At 44.3% G+C, this 22,852-nt stretch overlaps 1 protein-coding gene across 7 annotated transcripts in view; it reads right to left on the bottom strand.

Moving 5' to 3' along the window:
- Positions 1–22,852, bottom strand: part of EHBP1 (EH domain binding protein 1) — a 337,428-nt gene that overhangs the window by 262,939 nt on the left and 51,637 nt on the right. For all 7 annotated transcript variants that reach the window (XM_083175799.1, XM_083175796.1, XM_083175797.1 and 4 more), the window contains exons 3-4: positions 21,649–21,706; positions 16,062–16,157 (exon numbers count right to left, since the gene is read on the bottom strand). In XM_083175799.1, coding sequence (XP_083031925.1) covers positions 16,062–16,157; positions 21,649–21,706 — 154 coding nt within the window. The remainder of the gene's footprint in view (positions 1–16,061; positions 16,158–21,648; positions 21,707–22,852) is intronic.

Consider the following 22,852-nt stretch of genomic DNA (forward strand, 5'->3'; position numbering starts at 1 on the left):
AGTCTCTTTGGTAAAACCAGTAAGAAAACGATTATAATAAAATGTGTGAGATAATAAGAGCATGGATTAGAGAAGTTGTCTCCAACCTTTTTGTGAGCTACTCGCGGCAAAATAAACCACCCTAAGAGATACTAAAATGAAAAAAAAATAAAAAAATGCCTAATAACCAAATAATTCCCTTTACACATTAATGCACACACTGTAATGCCCCTGACACACTATGCCATACACATAACTGCATGCGCGCGCCAAAAATTGGGTGTAGCCACATGGGGTGCTTCCAATGAAAATGGGGGTGTGATACACATATGCCCCCAATAGTGCAGTGCCAGATATACATATGCCCGAATACACATATGCTTCCACGGTGCCAGGTATGCCCCCACAGTGCCAGTAACAGGAATACCCCCACTGTGCCAGGTATGACCCCCATGGCTCCGGGTATGCCCCCACAGTGCCAGCATTGCCCCCACAGTGCCAACAATGGCCCCACAGTGCCAGCAATAAGTATGCCCCCACAGTGCCAGCAATAAGTATGCCTCCACAGTGCCAGCAATAAGTATGCCTCCACAGTGCAAGGTGTTTCCCAGCAGCAGCACACTCACCGTTTTTGCTGCTGCCACCGGGGAGAGAACTGTTCGGTCATCCGTTCCCCCCTGTAGTGCTGCTGCCGCTGTCTGTGTCCGGCGGTGTCCTGTGTCATCGCCGCTGCTTCCCTTTTCAGGGGAGGAGAGCACAGCGCACTGCGCGTCTCCTTCCCCTCACTTCCTTGTGACTGCGCTGCCCACCAATCAAAGCTTGCGGGCTGGCTCCTGATTGGCTGCCGGCCCATGAGCTCTGATTGGCGGATGGCGTAGTCACAGGGATGCACAGTGAGGGGTAGGAGAGACGCACAATGCGCTCTCCTCCCCTCAGGGAAAAGGGAAGCAGTGGCGGATAATGGAGGGGCGGATGGCGGCAGAGTGGTCGAGTCACTCTGATCGCTTCCGCAAGCTACCGATAGCTCGCGAGCAACGGGTTGGCGACCACTGGATTAGAGCTTTTGCAAGGTCTTCTCTAAAGTATGAACATAATTTGGATATGCATACAAGAGTCATGTAGTATGATTGATTTTGAGACATAATGAATTTGGGGAACAAAGGACAGTTCAGAGTAAAAAATGACACCAAGGAGCATGGAAGCAAGTGCTGGCAGTTTGAGAGAGAGTTCGAGTTATAACTGTTTTATCAGAATGGGAATAACTAATGCATGCTTAAAAAGTGAATTAGAAGATGCCAATAGATATGGCATGAGCACAGGAGACAGACAGATTGACTTATTTGCAGGGGTAAAGAATCAATAGGAGGAAGACAAAAGTGTTGATACGTCTTCATTTGTGGTATCAAATCAGGAGAAGGTACCAGAGGGTTCAAGCAGGGAATGGAGCAGGCCAGAGGCTGAGGAGGAGCATAACAATTTCTCTCAGATCTTATCAATCTTGCCCTAATAGAGGGTACACACAGTGAAATATGCACAATTTTTTTTTTTTTGACTTTGCTTATAGAAGCAAAATCGAATAGAAAGTCAAATGGACATCAAATTGTTTTTCTACATTCAATGCAGATTCAATCCCAATGCGTGCTCTGGTGTAGTGTAAAGGCAAGACTGTATAGTACAGATCTGACCTTTTTTACTGCATTTGATTCCAATCGACTCGGAATCAAATCACAAGCAAAATTGCACCAAGTGGACCCACTATTAAAGGGGTGCCAGATAACTGCCCGACAGGGGGGTCCCGACATCGGAATCCCGACTGGCGATGCTCCAACAGAGGGGATTTTGACTCACCTGGGCTATTCTCCCTAGAGAAGGAATAGAACCTGTGGTGAGGGAAGCAAGCCACCGAGCATGCAAGGGGCTTCTTTGCGCTCGCCCCCCTGTCAGAGCACCGGCAGTCTGGATTCCGATGTCGGGATACTGGCCGTCAGGATCCCCCGGTCGAACCATCATACCACACCCCTATTAAAGTAGGAAGCAATGTCTTGCGTATTGATAGTGGCTGGTTAAGGATAGGTTGAAAAGTGATTAGGCTTGAGCAGAGAACTTTGGTTGGAGGGGAGCCTGGGCCAACCACTGACAAGTCCTGCCACTGTTCACATGAGGTAGTTGCTTGGAGTACGATATTTATGCCACTGACATTAAACTTTATGTGGAATTTTTAGTAGCTACAAGAGACTACAGGGTGCTCAAAGTTGCTATTTTACATGACCGAGGGGGCTGTAGAGGGTAAGACTGTTGACTAAAAACACATGGATAAGTAAATAGCCAACCAGGTTTCCGATTGTGCCGATTTTTCCAGACCTTAAAAAAAAAATCACCCCTTAAATTGAATAGAATCAATATTCATTCAACTGAAAATTTGTGTAGTCGCAACCTAACGCTCCCCCCATCCGTCCCCTAGCATGCGAGCGAAGGCATTAGCGTACACATCCATGTACCCGGACGGGAGAGTAATCATTCGATGCTCGCTCACTTTTCCAGCGCCTGCTATCGGCCAAGTCATGTGACTTCGGCTTGCCGCCCCAAGCAGTCAGTCATCGACATGCCCACAAGATGCTGGGCGTTCCCCGGCTAGCCCGTAATGAAGCAAACGGCTCGGCGAGTGTGAAACTCACCCATAATCACGCATACAAACCACTAACGTCGGGGATGGGGAGAAATTCGGCCCGCTACGAGCAGGTCTGAATCAGGCCCAACATTTCTTGGTAGATACGAACCACTTGGCTCATTTGGGCGTGACGCACTGACGTCCGCAGACCCTCTCCACCGCATAGATAATTACCGCATATGCTCTAACATATGCCATAATTATTATTTCGTGCATCGGTGGGGGGCAGCCGGGGGATGCGATAGGAAGCCCACAGGCATCTCCCCGCAGCGAAAACCTGGGGTGCAGGTTTTCGTGCATATCAAAAGGCTGTAAAAACCACGATACCGGGGTTTTTACCGCATTTTTCACTTAGGGCATCCGGCCCCTAGTCTGCACACGTACACGCACTAGGATTAGATTTTGTGGGGAGCCAATAAATCTACCAGAATATATTTGGGTTGTATGAAGAAATCGTGAGCACCCCAGAGGTGACCCATGCAATCACGATGCAAATATACAAACACAAATGATATTTTTATTTCATTTTTTTGCTTTTGGTCTTTAATAAATAAATAGTTGTGCCCATTTTGAGAACACATTTGTACTGCAATCAGATCTGATTAAAGGTGCCCATACACGTGCCGATATGTGTGCTGTGCAATTTGTACTTCATTTGTGCCGTGCAATTTTGGCACTTGAAAGGGGATGCGATGTGATGCGATCTACTGTACTGTGCAGGTGCAATGTGATGCGATGCGATTTTAGCCTCTTTTTTATTGAGTTTATAGTTAAGTAATGTACATTGAATCGCATCACATATACTAAGTGATGTGATGCAATGCAATGTAGCACAAAAAGTACTGCCGGCAGATCATTTTCGTGCTATACAATATTGTACCCGCGGGGATGTGCATCGCATCCCCGCAGGTACACGGTGCGATTCTATCCAATGCGATGCGTTTTGAACTTTAAAAGTTCAAAACGCATGCGATAATCGCAGCGTGTATGGGCACCTTAAGGGCCATAGAGAAGATTCCGGGTTACAAATGTCACCCCTGCGGTAGGATACTGTTTTTATAGGGGATGTGTTGTAGAGGTGAGGGCAATTCTGTAGGCAACTGGGGATGAAGGCTGACTTTTTCAGTCTTTTGTATATTTTTTGCACTAATCTTGATTTTAATTTAAAATATCAACAGGCTGAAAAATGAGTTCCATAAAGAAAAGAAAGGTGGACAGCGAATGCAGAAAATTCAACAAAGAATGGACTCCTAAATATTTCTTTTACCTTGTGGGTGAAAAAGCTGTGTGCTTAATCTGTAAGGAATCTGTGGCAGTATTCAAAGAATATCATTTAAATCGACATTTTGAGACAAATCATGCTTTAATGTATAAAGCGGAGAAAGCCAATGAGATGTTTGCTCGAATGCAAAAAAATGTCACTAAATTATCATCTGCACAGGATGGAATTACTAGAGTGAGCTATATAAAAGCACACAAAATCACCAAAAACAGTAAAACCATTCAATGAATTTAGAATGGAATGTATGGTTGACGCTGCTGCAATATTGTGCCCTGGCAAGAAAAAACAGTTTGAAAACCTTAGCTTGTCACGGCGAACTGTTGTGTGGCGCATCAAGGACATATCCGAGAATATTGAAGTGCAATAAAAAAAAAAAAAAGTCAACAAGATGTCATTTTTTGCATTAGCACTGGATGAAAGTTGTGATGTCAAAGACACAGCCCAGTTGATGATTTTCATTCAAGGTATCAATGAAAAATTTGACATTACAGAAAAATTGGCATCAATGCAGCCCATGAAAGATACAACAACTGGAAAGGATTTATTGGATCAGTAAATCAGTGTATGACCAAAATTGGAGTGGACTGGAAAAAATTGGCTGGTGTGACAACAGATGGAAGCCCCAATCTAACAGGAAAAAAAGTTGGATTGCTAAAAAGAATTCAAGACCAAGTCACAGAAAAGAATCCAGAACACAAAATTGTCTTTCTACATTACACATCAAGAGGCCCTTTGTAAAAGCATTGTAAAATTAAGCAATGTTGTGGACACCGTTACAAAAGTGGTCAACACTATCCGTGCAAGAGGATTAAATCAATTTACATCTCAAAATCAGAAAGATCATTGGTCTCATCACCTTCCAGATTTGATGCCGATGACGCTCCTTGTGATCTCCAACTTGAGTTTATTGAATTCAAATCAGATCCTCTTCCCCGGTTTTATGCCTCTCTCAATGGAAGAAACTTTCCAAAGATAAAGACTCATGCACGGAAGATGCTTGTCCTATGTGGCTCAACCTACATATGCGATCAGGCATTTTCAGTGATGAAATTTAACAAGTCAAAACTCAGATCTTCCATGAATGATGACCACCTTGCAGATGCGCTCCGTATTGCAACAACAGAGATGTTCCCCTTCTCCTCCTCCATTCCGGATCCTTGTACTCCAACACAGACATATACTGATTTTGGTACTTGTGAGTTATCCGGGCGTCCGATTTTTAAATCGGGTCGGATCGGGACATCGCATCGCATGCGACCATTGGATGCGATGCGATGCGATGACCCGATTTTTCCATAGGAATCAATGTTAAAATGGACTGAGTCCATTTTAACATGGAATTCAATGGGAAAAAGGGGTCCTTTTCATACCCCTACTATCCAAGTGGGCATGGAGTTGGATATAAACCTGTGGCGAGCCCGAAGCGTGGCGAGCGTAGCGAGCCCCGCGAGGGGACACGGAATACCGTCCCCTCGCGGGGCGCGCTTCGCTCGCCACGCTTCGGGCTCGGTGGCTCGCTACGCTCGCCACAGGTTTATATCCAACTCCATGCCCACTTGGATAGTAGGGGTATGAAAAGGACCCCTTTTTCCCATTGAATTCCATGTTAAAATGGACTCAGTCCATTTTAACATTGATTCCTATGGAAAAATCGGGTCATCGCATCCGATGGTCGCATGCGATGCAATGCGATATCGTATCGCATCGCATCTGATTGTATGCCTTAACTTAAGGCATACAATCAAAAAATCGGACGCCCAGATAACTCACAAGTACCCTGATTTTTTCATAATCAGTGTTAATTTTATTATTCGGTATGTTTTGTAACATGTTTATTAAAAATATTTGTGATAAAAATATTACAGCATTTTTCGTGATTCATATTGCATATACAAGATATTTTGTGTGTGGCCCTCGAATATTTACTGGAAGTGTTAAGCGGCCCCCCAGCCAAAATAGTTGCCCACCCCTGCCCTATATGGTTAATAAACTTTATGATAAAGCTAGGGTTACCAACTCATCCCTTTAATCCGGGACACATTTCTGTGGCTGGCTTTCACCTGGTTTTAAACTGCCACACCTCAAGACTCCATTTCACCTGGTTTTAAACTGCCACAGAACCTGTGTAATTAATATGTGTCCCGGATTAAAGTAATGAGTTGGTAACCCTAGATAAAGCACAGAAATCATTAAATTCAGTGGAAGAAACCAGGCAGGGTGATGCTGATGATGTCACAGACAGCCTTTGTGATGTCACAGCAGGAGTGAAAGAAAAGGCCCTGCTTGGGACAGGACAATCACTCATTAGATGAGAGTGAGCAGTGTTGGTAGCTATAACCTGTTTTAGCTGTATACACGTGTTTTCTCATTGCTTTAAATTCAAGTTAATTCTTGGAACATTTACAGAAAATGTGGCGTTACTGTATAAACGCATTTTCTAATTTCTTTAAATTTAAGGTTACTCCTAAACCGGCTACTCCTAAACCGGTTACTCCTAAACTGGTTACTCTTAGACCTCCACATAAAATGTGGCTGCCTCATTTTGGGCTGACACAACAACACAGACTCAAGATTCTGCAGGGCCACGGTCTGACTTTCAGCGCTGTTGAAGCTGCTCAGCAAATACTGCGCCAGCAATTTAATGTACAGGGACTGCAACCTTTTATGAAAGGTGCGTATGGCTCCTTTGATGCCATCTCTGGGCTTGCAGTACAATTACACCCAAATACAGATATCCGCCACTGCTTTATGTCTTGTTTTCGTAATGGACAGATAGAAGTTGCAGACAGTGCTACATGGTGGCTTACACCCATGGCTAGCAAACAACTGAAAGATCTTTATGGGGCTGTCGTTCCAAAGGACACCCTGCTAAACATCAAACTCCTGGATGTGGAGAAACAGGACCCAAACTCAGAAGACTGTGGAGTATTTGCTATAGCGAATGCTGTGGAGTTCCTCTTCACCGGTGACATACCCATCTACAGATACAGCCGTCCATTCATGAGGCTACATCTCGTACAGTGCCTGGAGAATGGAGAGTTCACACCTTTTCCAAAAATCAGGAAAAGAAGACGACAAGAAGAGTATGGAAGTAATAAGCGAGTGAGACTCAATCCTGCTTTTACTAACCGCATCGAAGAAACTGAAAAAGTGAGACCACCTCCAAAAACCTGTAGAAGAAGATGCGTCATTCAGTAAGGACATAATAAATGGAGTAACCTGATGTGGCAGTTATTAGCTGCAGCTCCACATCAAATCCCACGTGGTGTCATATTATAGAACTGAGCAAAAGGAAAAACTGGGGATTAGGGCTACTGGCGACACCCCAAAAACAAAAACGACACACAGCAGCCACCTCATGGGTGTGTTGGAAGAGCTGCTAATTATTATTTCAATGCTGTCAGTCGCATCAAACTCATTGATAACTTAATAACATGAAGAGATAAACCCTGGGTACTTTAGCTAGTAAACAAATAATAAATTATATTAACATATGATGCTAGTCGCTGCCTGTGACCTTATCATTTACAGTGACCTTAATTATACCAACTTTAACTAAATTTGCAATCTTTATCTTGCAACTGGTATTTTTCCATCTCTGCTCAAACATGCCATGAATACTCCCATTCTGAAGACCCTAAAGCCCCCAAACACTAGCCCGAGTTGTCCTAAGGAGATTTACCTGCCAGTACCTGCACATGTGTGTGCCAGCGGTGCTTCACCGCTGGCACACACCTACGGATCTGACCCAACACATCCTAAAAAAAACCTGCGATGTGCCGCTGATGGGTCTGATCCGATAGACCAGAGGTGGGCAACAGCGCTGACGCTCAGGGCTGGCCCGCCGCACTGACCTCTATTAGTATGACAAGCGGCACGACTAGTATTAGCCGATTGTCATTTAACCGGCAGCCGCAGGGATAAAAGAAGTGAGGTGCCGCCAATGCCTGACTGCGCCTGCCGCGCACCACATTGCTGGGAGTGTGGGAGGGAACACGGTACCATTGGATGGTGCGGGCGCCGCGTGACCCCGTCCCTCCCACACTCCCAGTAATGCTGTGCAGGGCAGGTGCAGTTGGGTTTTGGCGGGTGCATGTATGAGGCGGCAAATGGCTAAGCAGGCAGAATTTCCTCCTCTCGCTCTCCTAGCTTCCCCCCTCTCTCTGGCACCACGGGGGGGGGGGGGGGGGGGGGGAGGGAGGGAGGGAGGGAGGGAGAATGAATGTCTAAAATCGTGGATCATATCTCACCTACATTGAGATGAGGAAACAGAGGAAAGCTTCTGCTATAAGCAGAAGCCAGATGGATTTTCAGGCTAGACACTGTTGCCCCTAGAGAGCAGTGGTAGCCAACCCTAGCCCTCGAGAGCTACCAACAGTTCACATTTTCCAGACAACCTAGCTGCTGCACAGCTGCACTCATTAATCACTGACACATTTTAAAATATCCACAGATTGAGCTAATTAGCTCACTTGTGATTCTGTGAGGAGACCTGCAAAACATGCACTGTTGGTAGCTCTCGAGGACTAGGGTTGGCTACCCCAGCCCTAGAGGCTTAAACGAACAACATGGGCTACAAAGATTTCTTTAAATTACTAAATATTAATATTCTTGGGTATACACAGTTCATTAACAGGTTATTAAAGTTACATCTTTAATATATAATCTACTATTTATTAGCAAAATGAAACTATTACCTGTAACCTGTATCTTTTAATGATTTTTGTTTGTATGTCTTTAAAACGTTCGCGTTTTTATTGGTCGAATTATCGGCCTCCTATATGGCTTATTACAAGCCTCTTAATTATGCATTAGATTGCATTTGTATCACGATGTCATTTTTAACAGTGTAATGTTTGTTTATTTTTTAGAGTCACGTAAGCAGACAGCTGACAGCGGCAGCCAGAATGAGACTTAGAACCCCGAAGTCCAGAGCGCAGTGCGGGGCAGGGGGATGACATCAGAGGAAGGAGCCGGAAGAGACGGTGTCCCCTGGCTGGCGTCCCTTCTATGCGGCACGGTGCCTCTATGACAGAAGGGGAGATACAGGCCTGGAGGCCGCGGGTAAGTGTTTGCGGGCGGGACTTCACCGGATGGGGGTGTTTCTTTTCTTGTGTAGTGCACAGTATAAATTTTGATCACAGTTTACGTAGAGTTGATCCCTGAGGACGGGCAATAGCCCGAAACATGTTGGAGCAATAAACCACGTTTTTTTCCACTAAAGAATCCGCGAGTGCCGTCTGATCAATTCTCTCTGCATACAGGGACCTGCGGAAGGCACCGGGTAAATATTGCAGTGATCTACAGTGGAGTGCCGGGCAAGATTGGAAATATATATATATATATATATATATATATATATATATATATATATATATATATATATATATATATATATATATATATATATATATATATATATATATATATATATATATATATATATATATATATATGTAGCCGGGGGGGCAGTGGCGTAACAAAAACTTTTTCTCCCCCCCCCCCCCGCCGGGACGATTTTGCCGCCGCCCCCCCTCTCTGGGACAATTTCGCTGCCGCACCCCCCCCCCCCCCCCCCCCCATTAAAAGAAAGACCCCCTGGAGCTGGCAGGGGGGTCCATGCGGCGCGGGGGTACCTGTGTTCAGGGAGAGCCTGGAGGTCTCTGCGGCGCTGAGTATGATGTTGCCGGGGTCCCTGCAGTGAAGTGGAAATAACGCTCTCTCTCTCCGGTAGCGCGTTGTTTCCACTTCACTGCAGGGACCCGGGCATCGTCATACTCAGCGCCGCAGGGACCTCCAGGCTCTCACTGAACACAGGTACCCCCGCGCCGCACGGACCCCCCTGCCAGCTCCCCGCTGCACCCACAAGCTGTGGGGAGCTGGCGGAGAATCAATAGCGCCCGCAGACCCCGGCGCCTCCCCGCCACCGCGGGGGGCTGCGGCCCCATAGTTACGCCACTGCGGGAGGGTCCCCCTCCCAGAAAAGGGGGCAACCCTCCTGTATAACCCTCTGTCTCCCGCTAACCACCCCTCGGCAGGAGGGGTCCGTGTGTCAAATGACGCGATCACTTCATTTTAGCCCCGCCCCCCGCAGCGCAATGCCACAAATAATGGCATTGCATGGCGGGGCGGGGCTAAAATGACACGATCACGATAACCATGCCACCAAATAGGTCAACCATCCGTGGCTCCACCCCGCCCCACCGAGCTGGCTGCCCTGTCCCAGAGAGGGCAGCCACAAAGTCAGCAAGCATGCAATTATCAAGGATTTATTAGTGTTATTTGTAAGACCACAGCGGAGAGAAATTACACACACATTTCCCCTCTCTCCTTTATACTACTGCCTGCAATTACATACATACTGCTGCCTGCAATGCCAAACATAAAGCTATCTGCAATGCCCATCATACTGCTTCCTACAATACCATATATACACTGCTGCCTGCAATGCCATTTATATATACTGCTGCCTGCAATGCCATATACAGTATACCTGTACAGGTATATATACAGAGGATGGATGTATGAGGACACATCTGTATACTGTACAGGCATCTCACACTGCATGGTGCACTGAGGCTTGATGTATGAGGACACATCTGTATACTGTACAGGCATCACAATACATGGTGCACTGAGGCTGGATGTATGAGGACACATCTGTATACTGTACAGGTATCACGCTGCATGGTATACTGAGGCTGGATGTATGAGGACACATCTGTATACTGTACAGGTATCGCACTGCATGGTATACTGAGGCTGGATGTATGAGGACACATCTGTATACTGTACAGGCATCACACTGCATGGTATACTGAGGCTGGATGTATGAGGACACATCTGTATACTGTACAGGTATCACACTGCATGGTATACTGAGGCTGGATGTATGAGGACACATTTGTATACTGTACAGGTATCACACTGCATGGTGCACTGAGGCTGGATGTATGAGGACACATCTGTATACTGTACAGGTATCACACTGCATGGTATACTGAGGCTGGATGTATGAGGGCACATATGTATACTGTACAGGTATCACGCTGCATGGTATACTGAGGCTGGATGTATGAGGACACATCTGTATACTGTAGAGGCATCACAATACATGGTGCACTGAGGCTGGATGTATGAGGGCACATCTGTATACTGTACAGGTATCACGCTGCATGGTATACTGAGACTGGATGTATGAGGGCACATCTGTATACTGTACAGGTATCACGCTGCATGGTATACTGAGGCTGGATATATGAGGGCACATCTGTATACTGTACAGGCATCTCACCCTGCATGGTGTACTGAGGCTGGATGTATGAGGGCACATATGTATGCTGTACAGGCATCACAATACATGGTGTACTGAGGCTGGATGTATGAGGACACATCTGTATACTGTACAGGTATCACAATACATGGTGTACTGAGGCAGGATGTATGAGGACACATCTGTATACTGTACAGGTATATCACACTGCATGGTATACTGAGGCTGGATGTATGAGGGCACATCTGTATACTGTACAGGTATCACAATACATGTGTACTGAGGCTGGATGTATGAGGACACATCTGTATACTGTACAGGCATCTCACCCTGCATGGTATACTGAGGCTGGATGTATGAGGGCACATCTGTATACTGTACAGGTATCACACTGCATGGTGTACTGAGGCTGGATGTACGAGGGCACATCTGTATACTGTACAGGTATCACACTGCATGGTATACTGAGGCTGGACGTATGAGGACACATCTGTATACTGTACAGGTATCACACTGCATGGTATACTGAGGCTGGATGTATGAGGACACATCTGTATACTGTACAGGTATCACAATACATGGTGTACTGAGGCTGGATGTATGAGGACACATCTGTATACTGTACAGGTATCACACTGCATGGTATACTGAGGCTGGATGTATGAGGGCACATCTGTATACTGTACAGGTATCACACTGCATGGTATACTGAGGCTGGATGTATGAGGACACATCTGTATACTGTACAGGTATCACAATACATGTGTACTGAGGCTGGATGTATGAGGACACATCTGTATACTGTACAGGCATCTCACCCTGCATGGTATACTGAGGCTGGATGTATGAGGGCACATCTGTATACTGTACATGTATCACACTGCATGGTGTACGGAGGCTGGATGTACGAGGGCACATCTGTATACTGTACAGGTATCACACTGCATGGTATACTGAGGCTGGATGTATGAGGGCACATCTGTATACTGTACAGGCATCACAATACATGGTGTACTGAGGCTGGATGTATGAGGGCACATCTGTATACAGCTTAATAAATCTACCCCTGAATCTCCCAGCATTTTGCACTGAAGAGCTCTAATGAATGAAATATCTGGGCATAAGTAATTAATGTTTAATTACCGAGATGTATTATCTAAATACCATGCACAATGGGATAGATGGACCACTTCAGTTCTGGGAGAGGGCTTTGATTTTGCCTCTTTAATTATCTCTCCCTCTAAGTTGTTTACTCATGGCTCCTTATTCCCTCTTATTGGCCAACGCCTGACCATGCCTACCATGTTAAATGTGACTGTATTGCTGGAATGATGATATCTGGTCTTACGAAGTTTTCTTACTGCGAAGCCTACTTCCTAGCAACGTACGTAATGACGACCATGCACATTATCGCAGTTTCAAGAATTTATCTTGTAGATATTATCTGATGTCACGGACGTAGATGATTTTATTTTTGTTGCTTAATTGTAAACAATAAAAATTACATAATAAAAAAAAAAAAGTGTGTGATGCTTCAGACTGCCACATAGCAACATCTCTCTGCACAAGTTACAGCAGCCCCCCCTTCAGTGCACATGGTTTTGTCCATTAGAGGAGAATTTGCTTTTGCGAATGAACCAGAATCAGGACCAAAGTGTAATTTGAAAATAATTCAGGTGCTGTCCGTAAGCACACATCACATGTATCCCTCCAACGCCCAATACGCAATCAGTACACCTTCACTTTCGGCTACATCACTACTACAATGCCAGTGGTAATAGCCAATACGTCCCTATTATCTCAGCATTATATCCACAGACATGTATGCATCTACTGTTATCTCATATTAAAAACGAAAAATTTTATTATTTAAAATTATAAATTTTCAATTCTTTCCAATTTTTGATATTTTTTTTTACCTGAAATATAGCATGCAGAACCGGCGTCCAGTTCTACGCATCCAAAATTTCAGCTCAGATTGTCCAGTAATGCTTGAGGTGTAGCCCCTCAAACACCATGCCCCATTTCAGGAATTCTCTATGGGAGAATGCTATTTATTCAATAAAGTCTTCATATAAGGGCACGACGGTGCCCTTATAATATACATCGCGTTCTAGTCTGTTACACCGTTCCTTGTGGGATTATTGTATCCACAAGAAGGTGCAGTCATAGAAGTATTTTTATGAATGCTTATTGCAGGAGTATAAAATACAGAATTAGCTGTGGTAAAAGTTCCCATTTAATCATTTACATAGGATTCTTGAACAGTGCCAGTGTGCTGCAGCCCAACACAGGCACCTGCACAATGATGGACAGTGGGAGCATTGTATACCCTTCAATGACTGATATAAAAGGTACGTCATTTTGGATCTTATAAAGGGGCAGATGTATTAAGCCTTAACAAGAGACAAATGCAAGGGTGATAAAGGGGGGGGATGTTCTAACATCCGCACCCCAGCTCCGCCCCCTATCGCCGGCTACCGCATTCATAATTATCGCATATGCACTAACATATGCGATAATTATGGCAAAGGACAGCTCTTGCGTTAAGAGCTGTCCTTTGCAGTGAGAGTCAGCGGGTCCCATTGGGACCCGGCGGCTCTCCCCTCCCTCCCTTACCCGGCGCTGCTGCTGCGCCGGGCTCTCCTCCTTCCTGCACCCGGAAGAGGATTTTAGTGCAGGGAGGAGGAGGTCAAAGGTCCGGGCATCACAGCTCTGTGCTGTCCGGACACAGGTAAGGGGGGGGGGTCGATGCGGGGCGGCGGGGGTCCGTGTGGGGCAACGGTGGGTTTGCGTTAGAAGCCCATAGGCTTCTATGGGGCATCGCAAGACTTTTCTGTTGGGGGGGTGGGGGTGGTATGGGGGGGTGCTTAGAGCATCCCAAAATGCTGTAAAAACCCAGATAACTGGGTTTTTACAGCATTTTTTGCTTAGAGAATCTCCACCAAAGAGAGATAAACGTCCAGCCAATCACCTAACTGACTTTTTTCAAACACAGCCTGTAACATGGCAGTTAGGATGTGATTGGCTGGATGTTTATCTCTCTTTATCACCCTTGCATTCATCTATTTTTAAGGCTTAATACATCTGCCCCAATGTTTGTGAATTATATTTATGAAATAATTAATATTGAGAGTTTTTTATTAGTTTTGAACAAGTAACTTCTTACACTATGTTATATTTATATAGTGTCAGAGAGTTGATTTTTTGGAGGGCGTGAGTAAACTGTTTATTGTATATTAGGTCTATAGTGTCTAGGTCAACAGTCAAAGATCAACCCCTATTGGTCGACATGGACAAAAAATATACATTGGGTTGACATGAAAATAAAAAAAGATCCCTACAATCAACATGTCGACATGAAAAAGTTTGCCATTAGTTTTTCGTGTTTTTTGGTGTCTATGTTTACATGGACCCTGTATAAATGAATCGCATCTACTAGCCACACTTCAGGCACACTATTATAATCTAACTCTATATGCCCACGTGGATCTTAAATCTGGGTTTAAAAAAAAAAATAAAAAAATCATGAAAAACTCATGTCGACCTTTTTTCATGTTGATCCGTTTCATGTCGACCTTTGTCTCTGTTGACCTTCTGACTGTCGCCCAAAAGGGGTCGATGTTTTGACTGTAGACCTAATGGCTTGATACCGAGGAGAAGGAGTATTGGTGATGGATTCGGTGTTGTTGCTGATTGTACAATGTGCAAGTAGAACACAATACTGTGTGCGCTAATCAATGTTAACATGCTCCCGAGAGACCGCTGCGATCCAAACAGACGCGGTTACATCAGCAGAACAGCAGCGTGTGCGGTACAGAGTGGAAGCATGGGACAGATTGATGTACACAGAATATCTCCCAACCAGGTGCTAAGTTGGCAGACAAACTCCTACACACTTAACAAGGCGCAGTGGAATCATGTTGCTGGTGAAACATTGCAATAAAAATCTACAGTATTTACACTGAAATAAACAAGGCGTGGGGTTTAACACTTCAAAAACAGGCAGGAGTTTGTCTAGGCCTAAAAGAGCGATTCTCAATTACAGTCTACATTAAATAATATTAACAAGCAACTGTTAAACGTGTCTATAACAGTCTTTCCCAAACTGGGTGCTGTAAAGCACTTGCAGTGGTGTCACAGGTTGGTGGTCTAGTACTAGTTCATGGTAAATGTGGACGAACAGAACCACAACCCAGTCCACCATCATGTAATTGAGCCTAAGCGGGTATTTAAACCCTGCCGGATTTTTCACCAGGGAAAATAATCTGCATTTTTTGCCCGTTTTACGGTGAATTCGACTTGCCATATTCAATCCCTGTGCTGATTTTGAAAAATTCAGCATCGTCAAAAAATGCGTAAAATCGTCAAAATTTAATTGCCGCATGCAGATTCACAAAAAAAAAAAAAAAAGTGAAATGGATTGGTAGAAAAATGTACTGAAAACTGCATGAAACTGCTTGTGATTGAATGCCGATAGGCGAATCTTTCCCTTTTTTTCGCATGCCGATAAATTAATTTTAGATTCAATACTAAGGGTGACTGCAAAGCAAAGTTCTATACATTTGTTGTTGACTCTCTCAATAAGAATCTTTTGGCACAGGGGTGCCATAAAGACCTGCAGATACCTTTGGGAACCCAGGTCTATTTTGTTCCAAGGTAAATGTTAAAAAGGCTGAAATCACCATTGATTCTGTGCAGAGAAGCAATAGCCAGCCTTATACACTTTTATGCACACAACTTAGGCCTGAAAAGATTGTTATATAAAAATACAAACAAATTCACTAAATTTAAATTCAAAGAAAAATGCAAATTATTAACCAAAGCGGCTTGGAAGAAAATAAAGTTCTAATAAGTACCTTGAATAGGGTCACAGTTATTTCAACGTTCTCGGGAACAGGCCATACCACCACCCCTCGGTAAGGGTTTTTTATCCCGGGTTGCCAGCTATGTGCCTGTAAATAGAAATTTCATTTAGTAGCCAAAATTTGTGAAACACAAAATAAAAGCATCAATATTTTTTATAGCAAAGGGAGAATTCACTCTAAAAATTGTGTTCGCTTACAGCAGTGGTTCCCAAACTTTTTTTCTCCCGTACCCCTTGATTAGGCTTTTCATTTAGAGACACTGCGCATCTCTCCTTCCCTTCACTGTGACTTGGCTGCCCGCCAATCAAAGTTTGCGGGCCGGCTCCTGATTGGCTGCCGGCCTACAAGCTCTGACGGGCGGCCCAGTCACAGGGAAGCACGGTGATGGGTAGGAGAGATGCACAATGCACTCTCCTCCCCTCAGGCTGAGAAGCCGGCGCCGCATACCCCCAGCAACCCGTCTTACTGCCTTCCAGCCGCGGTGGCGTGACCCGGCATCATGCGCATGTGCCGGGTCACGCAGCCGCCATTAGCGGCGACTGGTTTGCATACCCCCTGAAAGACCAGCGCGTACCCCCGGTGGTACGCATACCACGGGTTGGGAACCGCTGGCTTACAGTAAAAACCAAAAGTGGAACAAAACATGTCACTATGAAATACAGTAGAACACATCCTTAGGAACCGGAAATTATATAATCTAGGACAGTCGCAGCTAAATGAACCAGAAATCAGTGAGCACTCAGTAGTTCAAATCTTCAAGATACGTGGATGATACGTGGTCTGGTCACAAGAGTTGGGGACTAGCACAAATGTGTAATACTACAAACATGGTTTCACTCACTAGGAGGGGGGGGGGGATGTATTAAAATACATTGCCGCCCCTCATCACACCGATGTTGATCACATATGCACTAACACCTGCGATTAATATAGCAATGTGTTGACAGAGGCCCCCCCGCGATACCTGCAAGGTGGTGTGCGGGGGGTCTCCGCCCCCCCACTCCAGGAAGCAGACTGTCCCCGGGGCCTCCTCCTCCCCCCCCCCCCCGCAGCCAGAAGGACATTTGCTGCGTTGTTTGGGTGAGGAGGAGTCTACCTCCTGGGTCCAGGCTTCCTTGAGGAAGGTATGCCAGGGGGAGGCATCTGCGGCGGTGGCCAGCGATTAGAAGCCCGTAGGCTTCTAGAGGGTATTGCCATCCAAAGGTGGCAATACTCTGGGCGGCGAAAACGCGGCAGCCAGGTGCTTGGTACATTTGGAAATTCAGTAAAAAAAACGAAAATTGGTGTTTTACCGCATTTTTTCCTTAGTACATCCCGTCCAACGTGTGTTATGGGCTGTTTTGGGCTTTTATTTCCATGTTCTATTTGCCTAATGGGACCTACACATGGGGCGATTTCAGACAATTTTCTGACTAGATCGTTTAGAAAATGACCCTACATGGCATGATAAATCTAGTTAGATCGCCAGTCAGGGCCTCACCAGAGAACACTGGCCCTGGCAGATCGCTCAGCACACATCGCTGACACATCACTGTGCAGCGCTGTGTGCTGAGCAATCTAGCATCACTTAGATCTTATAGCACAGTCACCTGTGTAAGCCCCATAAGCTATAGGGAACAACATCTCATGTAACAACTGCTTCCAAGGTGAAGCTTGGGAACTATATATTGTAGTGACAGATATTAGAAAAAGATTGGCATAGAACCATTAGCGCTAAAAAAAATACAAAAACACAATGTATACAGGAATATGCGCCACAAAAGGTATCCCACGTAGATATGGACTGTATATATTCAGATCCAGTTTTCACGAGATGATTTTCATCCAAATATTGTACTCATAAATAGACCGGTCCATGCAAAAAAATCACACACATAAAAGGTGGGTCAGGAAAAATCATATCTTTGAGACACGAAAGATATTTTAAACAAACTTAGCAGTTAAGAAAATTTTGGAAAAAACTGATCTGAACCCCGATCTATGTCAGTTCCTTTTGGACAATATTACATTTACTCTCGATAATAACCATTTTAATTTTGATGGGAGGTATTGTAAACAACTAGTAGGTACTGCGATGGGTACCAAGTTTGCACCCGGGTATGCAAACCTATTCATGGAGAGATGGGAGGAGTGTTTAGGTTACACATGCCTGGAGCGCAAACTTGGTACATTGGTGAAGGGATATAGACGATGTGATTTTCATATGGCAGGGTGACCAGGAAACCGTTTGTATATATCTGAACTATAACCACCAATTGAACATACATCTTATGTTTAATATCAGTTCTACCAATGATACTTTTCTGGATTTAAATATTGAACTAAAAGACAATAGAATACACACTTGCAACTATATTAAACCAATCGACTGTAATACATATATTAAGAGAAATAGCAATCCTCTCCCACAATGGTTGGAAGGCTTTCCAAAGGGACAGTTTCTGCGTCTACGAATCCTATCTAGAACAAGCTAATATCATGTGGTCAAAAATTGTCCACAAGGGTTATGACAAAGACCATCTAACATCCACAATAACCAAAATAGGTGAAATGGATAGGGGTGCCTTGCTTAAACAAACTACTAAAAGAAATACTGGCGAGAATTTCTCCATAGCCTTTTGTATGAGATTTAAATCACCAGTACAAAATAATTGAGTCTATTTCTCACAAAAATTGGAAAATCCTTTTACGGGACAATACCCTGAGAAAATTTCTTACAAAAAGATCTAGATTTATTCACACGCGGGCCCCGACAATTAAAGACCGGTTAGCAGTGCTCTCCCTATGGATAGCAATAGATTCTTACCCTGCAATAAAGGTTTCTATAGGTGAGGGGAGTGCAAATTATGTAAAAATTGTCAACCTACTCAAACTAAAATTACTGAGATCAGTAATAACAATAGAACATATAAAATCAAGGATTTTTTTAAATGTAATACAAGATATGCATTATACACTATACAATGCACCTGTGATTTAACATACATAGGAAAAACCAAACTTCAATTAAAAATAAGATGGAATGAGAATGCCCGTAACATCAGAAATGGAATGGAAGTGATCCTTTTTCCATCCATTTCAAAGAGCTAATTATTTCACTTGGTTCTGTGAGGAGACCTGCAAAACATGCACTGAGTGGGGCCCTGAGGATCAACTTTGAGAACCTGTGTCACTAACAGACTGCGCACAGCCGTAACATAAGACAATGAAGAGTAAGGATGACACGTTTGTATGGTTTGTTGCAATCGGAGGGGAGATCGCCGTGAGGTCTTTCGGAAAGCCTGTGGCCCCAATACAATTACTGTAAAGAGAGGTATCTACCGTAGGGGAAACTACCATCCCATCCGAACAGGAACCATTCACTTGCCGCTTCGGACACTATTAATCTCCTGCAGTGGCCGCAATACAAGCAAGAACTTGGTACTGAAGCTTCTGACGGCAGAATTTAAATTTAGATATGTGAATATACGGACGAACAGACAACCTGTAGTATACAGAATCCCCGTAATGCCAACCATTTCCCTCCAATTCAGAGCTCAAAGTAGAGGAATCCTGTCAGACCAGCTGATCTGTTCTGTCATCAGGTGCAGCAAACAGTAGGAAATAAAAATCAATGTGCAATTTTCATTAGATGCTCATTTCCCTCACAGATAAGACTCAATGTTATTGGCAATGTACATACAAATTAGACATTTCAATGGAACTCTGTAGAAACTTCACAGCTTGAGAGTTTTTTAAACTGCAGCCCCTGCTAAGTGTTGCATTACAGACAAGAGGCGGCATTAGTCTTGTCGACAAAAAGGGAAGGAAACAATGTAAGTCACTAAATGAATTAGCCCATCCAAGCGTTATACACGAGACAACATTCCCCCACACTTACCAAACGGCTATTAGCTTACATTAATCAGTACACTGGAGTTTGCAGCTGTTCTGTAGAAAAACCTTTTCTAGTTAATAATAGGTTAAGTAAACTACTACAATATGATAATTGTAAGGATAAGTATAATGTCAAATCCTTTCAAATCCTTTCATAGACTCTCCCTGTAATGGAGGTGGGGTCCCTTGGTAGCACATCAGTGATTATTCTTAAAGGGCATGGAAATCTCTCTGTGTGTACAAAATGAGAGATAATGATCGAGATCTCTCGTTCTGGACCACTACCTGGCCTTTTTTGCTTAAGCAAAATTGCTTAGCACAAATCTCTGCATGTGTATGTGCTCCCCATAGGAGATCTGGACACAAGGAAATCGCCTAGCCTAAATAGCTTAGCACACATCTTTACGTGTGTATGCCACTTTAGACTTATCTAGATCTTGCGCCTTCCATTTCTCCTTGTATACCATCTGTCTCTGAACAGAGATCCATCCAACTGCATTATGTGGAAGTGTCCCAAACCAATTGCGTTTCTCTGGCGAGTCCCAGTTCACGCTAAACATTAGTTATTGCCGCCATCTTTTATTTCTGGAGCAATTACATATTATGCTGAGTTGCCCACTAGGGGAGACCAGGACCTTGGTATAAGAGTTCCCTAAATGTTAGGGAACTATTGTTCTCCTATGGACAGACCTTCCCATTTCAGGCAATGAAACCTGTACCTGCCAGAGTTTCTGTAGGCCACTCCAACAAAGGCTCTTTTAACATAGATTTCCTGTTTTCTAGGTTGGCCTGGTCTAGACTAATTAGACTAATTGATAAATTTACCAGATTGTTGGAATTTCCTCATGATGGACATGACAGTGCTCTTGGGAATGTTAAATTTTTTCTTACCCAGGTAGCGACCAGGGTTAAACACGTGTTCAACATGGGTCACTGTGTAGTGTAAATGGGTAACCGGTGTCGATGTGACCCGGGTCCCGTTCACTACAGTGCAAAAGCCAGCGCTGGGAGATGCTCTCATCTCCCAGCGCCACCCCGACCCCACCTCCCGGTGACGTCACCCGCCCGGCATTATGCCAGGTGGGGACTCTAGTGTGAATGGGTTTACAAGCCGGGACGCACCCAGGTACAAAATCCGGGGTGCGACCCGGCTTGCAGATGGAAAAGGGGTATTATGTACACCTCTATAATCCTTATGTATATAATAAAATTAGCTGCTGACAAAAATGACATCATACTACAATGTTGTGAGTTTGCCTGACCTCTGACCCTTCCCATCTGTGTCAGATACAAAGTTAAGAGTGTGGGAGCCATAATGGAGAGAAACAGTTGGAGAGAATAAAGCCCCATTCCACTGGGTGATTGTGAGCTAAAAGCTGGCGATGAGTGTTGTCCACCGCCGCTAAGCTGCTGGTATTACCAGCAGAAGAGCAATGGGGTGGAAGACTTTCCATAGTGTCCTGCTATGGAAAGCCGCCAACACCTGGGAAAATCAGTTAGATCGGTGAAAATCTCTCAGTGTGTATGGACGATTAGTAGTGGAGAGAAAGTGCTGAAATGAGGAAGAGACAGACAAGGGTGGGCAGGAAGAGAGTAGTGGGGAGAAAGTGTCAGATAACATCTGTCACTACAGATAGTAGTAATAAGGATGCACGGATTGATGAGGACTCAGAACTCGATTATGTTCATGCATTTTTCTCACCTTAGATGATTTCCTGCGGCTCCTCCTAGTCCAAACCACAACCAATTTGTCAGGCTGCCTATAAAGAAAAATACATGCAATTTAGTTACATTCATTTTAAACATGATAAATGTATACTGCTGCATTACTGCCAGCACTTTATCCAAACATCATAGAACATTTACAATACACAGGTTTCCTAATCATCCCAGCAAACGATGCTCAGAACGATCCATTTTAGGGCTAGATTCCGTAGGGAAGTGGTTTTGGGCACCAAATGGTAGCTTGGGTGCGCTACCCAGTATTTTAGAAGGGTTCAGTCGCATTAAGTGGCTAACCCCGATGCTTCCAGGTGCAATATGTATTGGGTGCACAAGGTGGCGCACCTAGTCAATAATTGAAGCGCTGTGTCAGGTACAAGTTCTTTAAAGTGCTTCCAAAACACTTCAACCTCCCTGTAGGAGTCACAATACTCCGGACTTCTATTGTACTGTAATACACAACATTTAATACACAACACTAGTGGGTTGGACAATAGTGAGTAGGCTGTGCCCTGCATAGGTATATAAAGTATTTTTATTTATTTATTTCTTAACACTTTATTTCATAGTGCACACATATTCCGCAGCGCTTTACATAGAATATTTGAACATCCACACCAGTCCCTGCCCCAGTGGAGCTTACAATCTATATTCCCTACCACATGTATACGTACACAGACATTCTAGGGTTAATTTTGTTGGGCGCAAATTAACCCTTACAGTATATTTTTGGATTGCGGGAGGAAACCGGAGTACCCGTAGTAAACCCACGCAAGCACGGGGAGAATATACAAACTCCGCACAGTTAGAGCCATGGTGGGAATCGAACCCATGACCTCAGCGCTGTGAGGCAGTAATGCTAACCATTACACCATCCGTAATTAATAATTTCTGATTTATCGTTGCTCTCTGCCCAGTGCCTCCTCCTGTCAGATACAAATGCAGGATCTCTAGAACAAAGGTCTGAATGCTAAATTTCAAAATCCAAAATAAAAGTTGCTGCTGCTTAACTGCAAATAACAATTTTGGCTGAGTCACCAGTTCTGCGTATTCATATACTGTATGAGCACATATCTGATGAGTCATACTACAGAAGCAGCTACTGATGAGTGTGTGTGACAGACCAGACCGTGACTCCAATTACAGTACGTGCACCAGGAAAACCGTGTCATTTCTGTGGCTTC

This window comes from Crinia signifera, chromosome 3 (genome assembly GCF_055691185.1).
Source record: "Crinia signifera chromosome 3, ASM5569118v1, whole genome shotgun sequence".
NCBI lineage: Eukaryota > Metazoa > Chordata > Amphibia > Anura > Myobatrachidae > Crinia > Crinia signifera.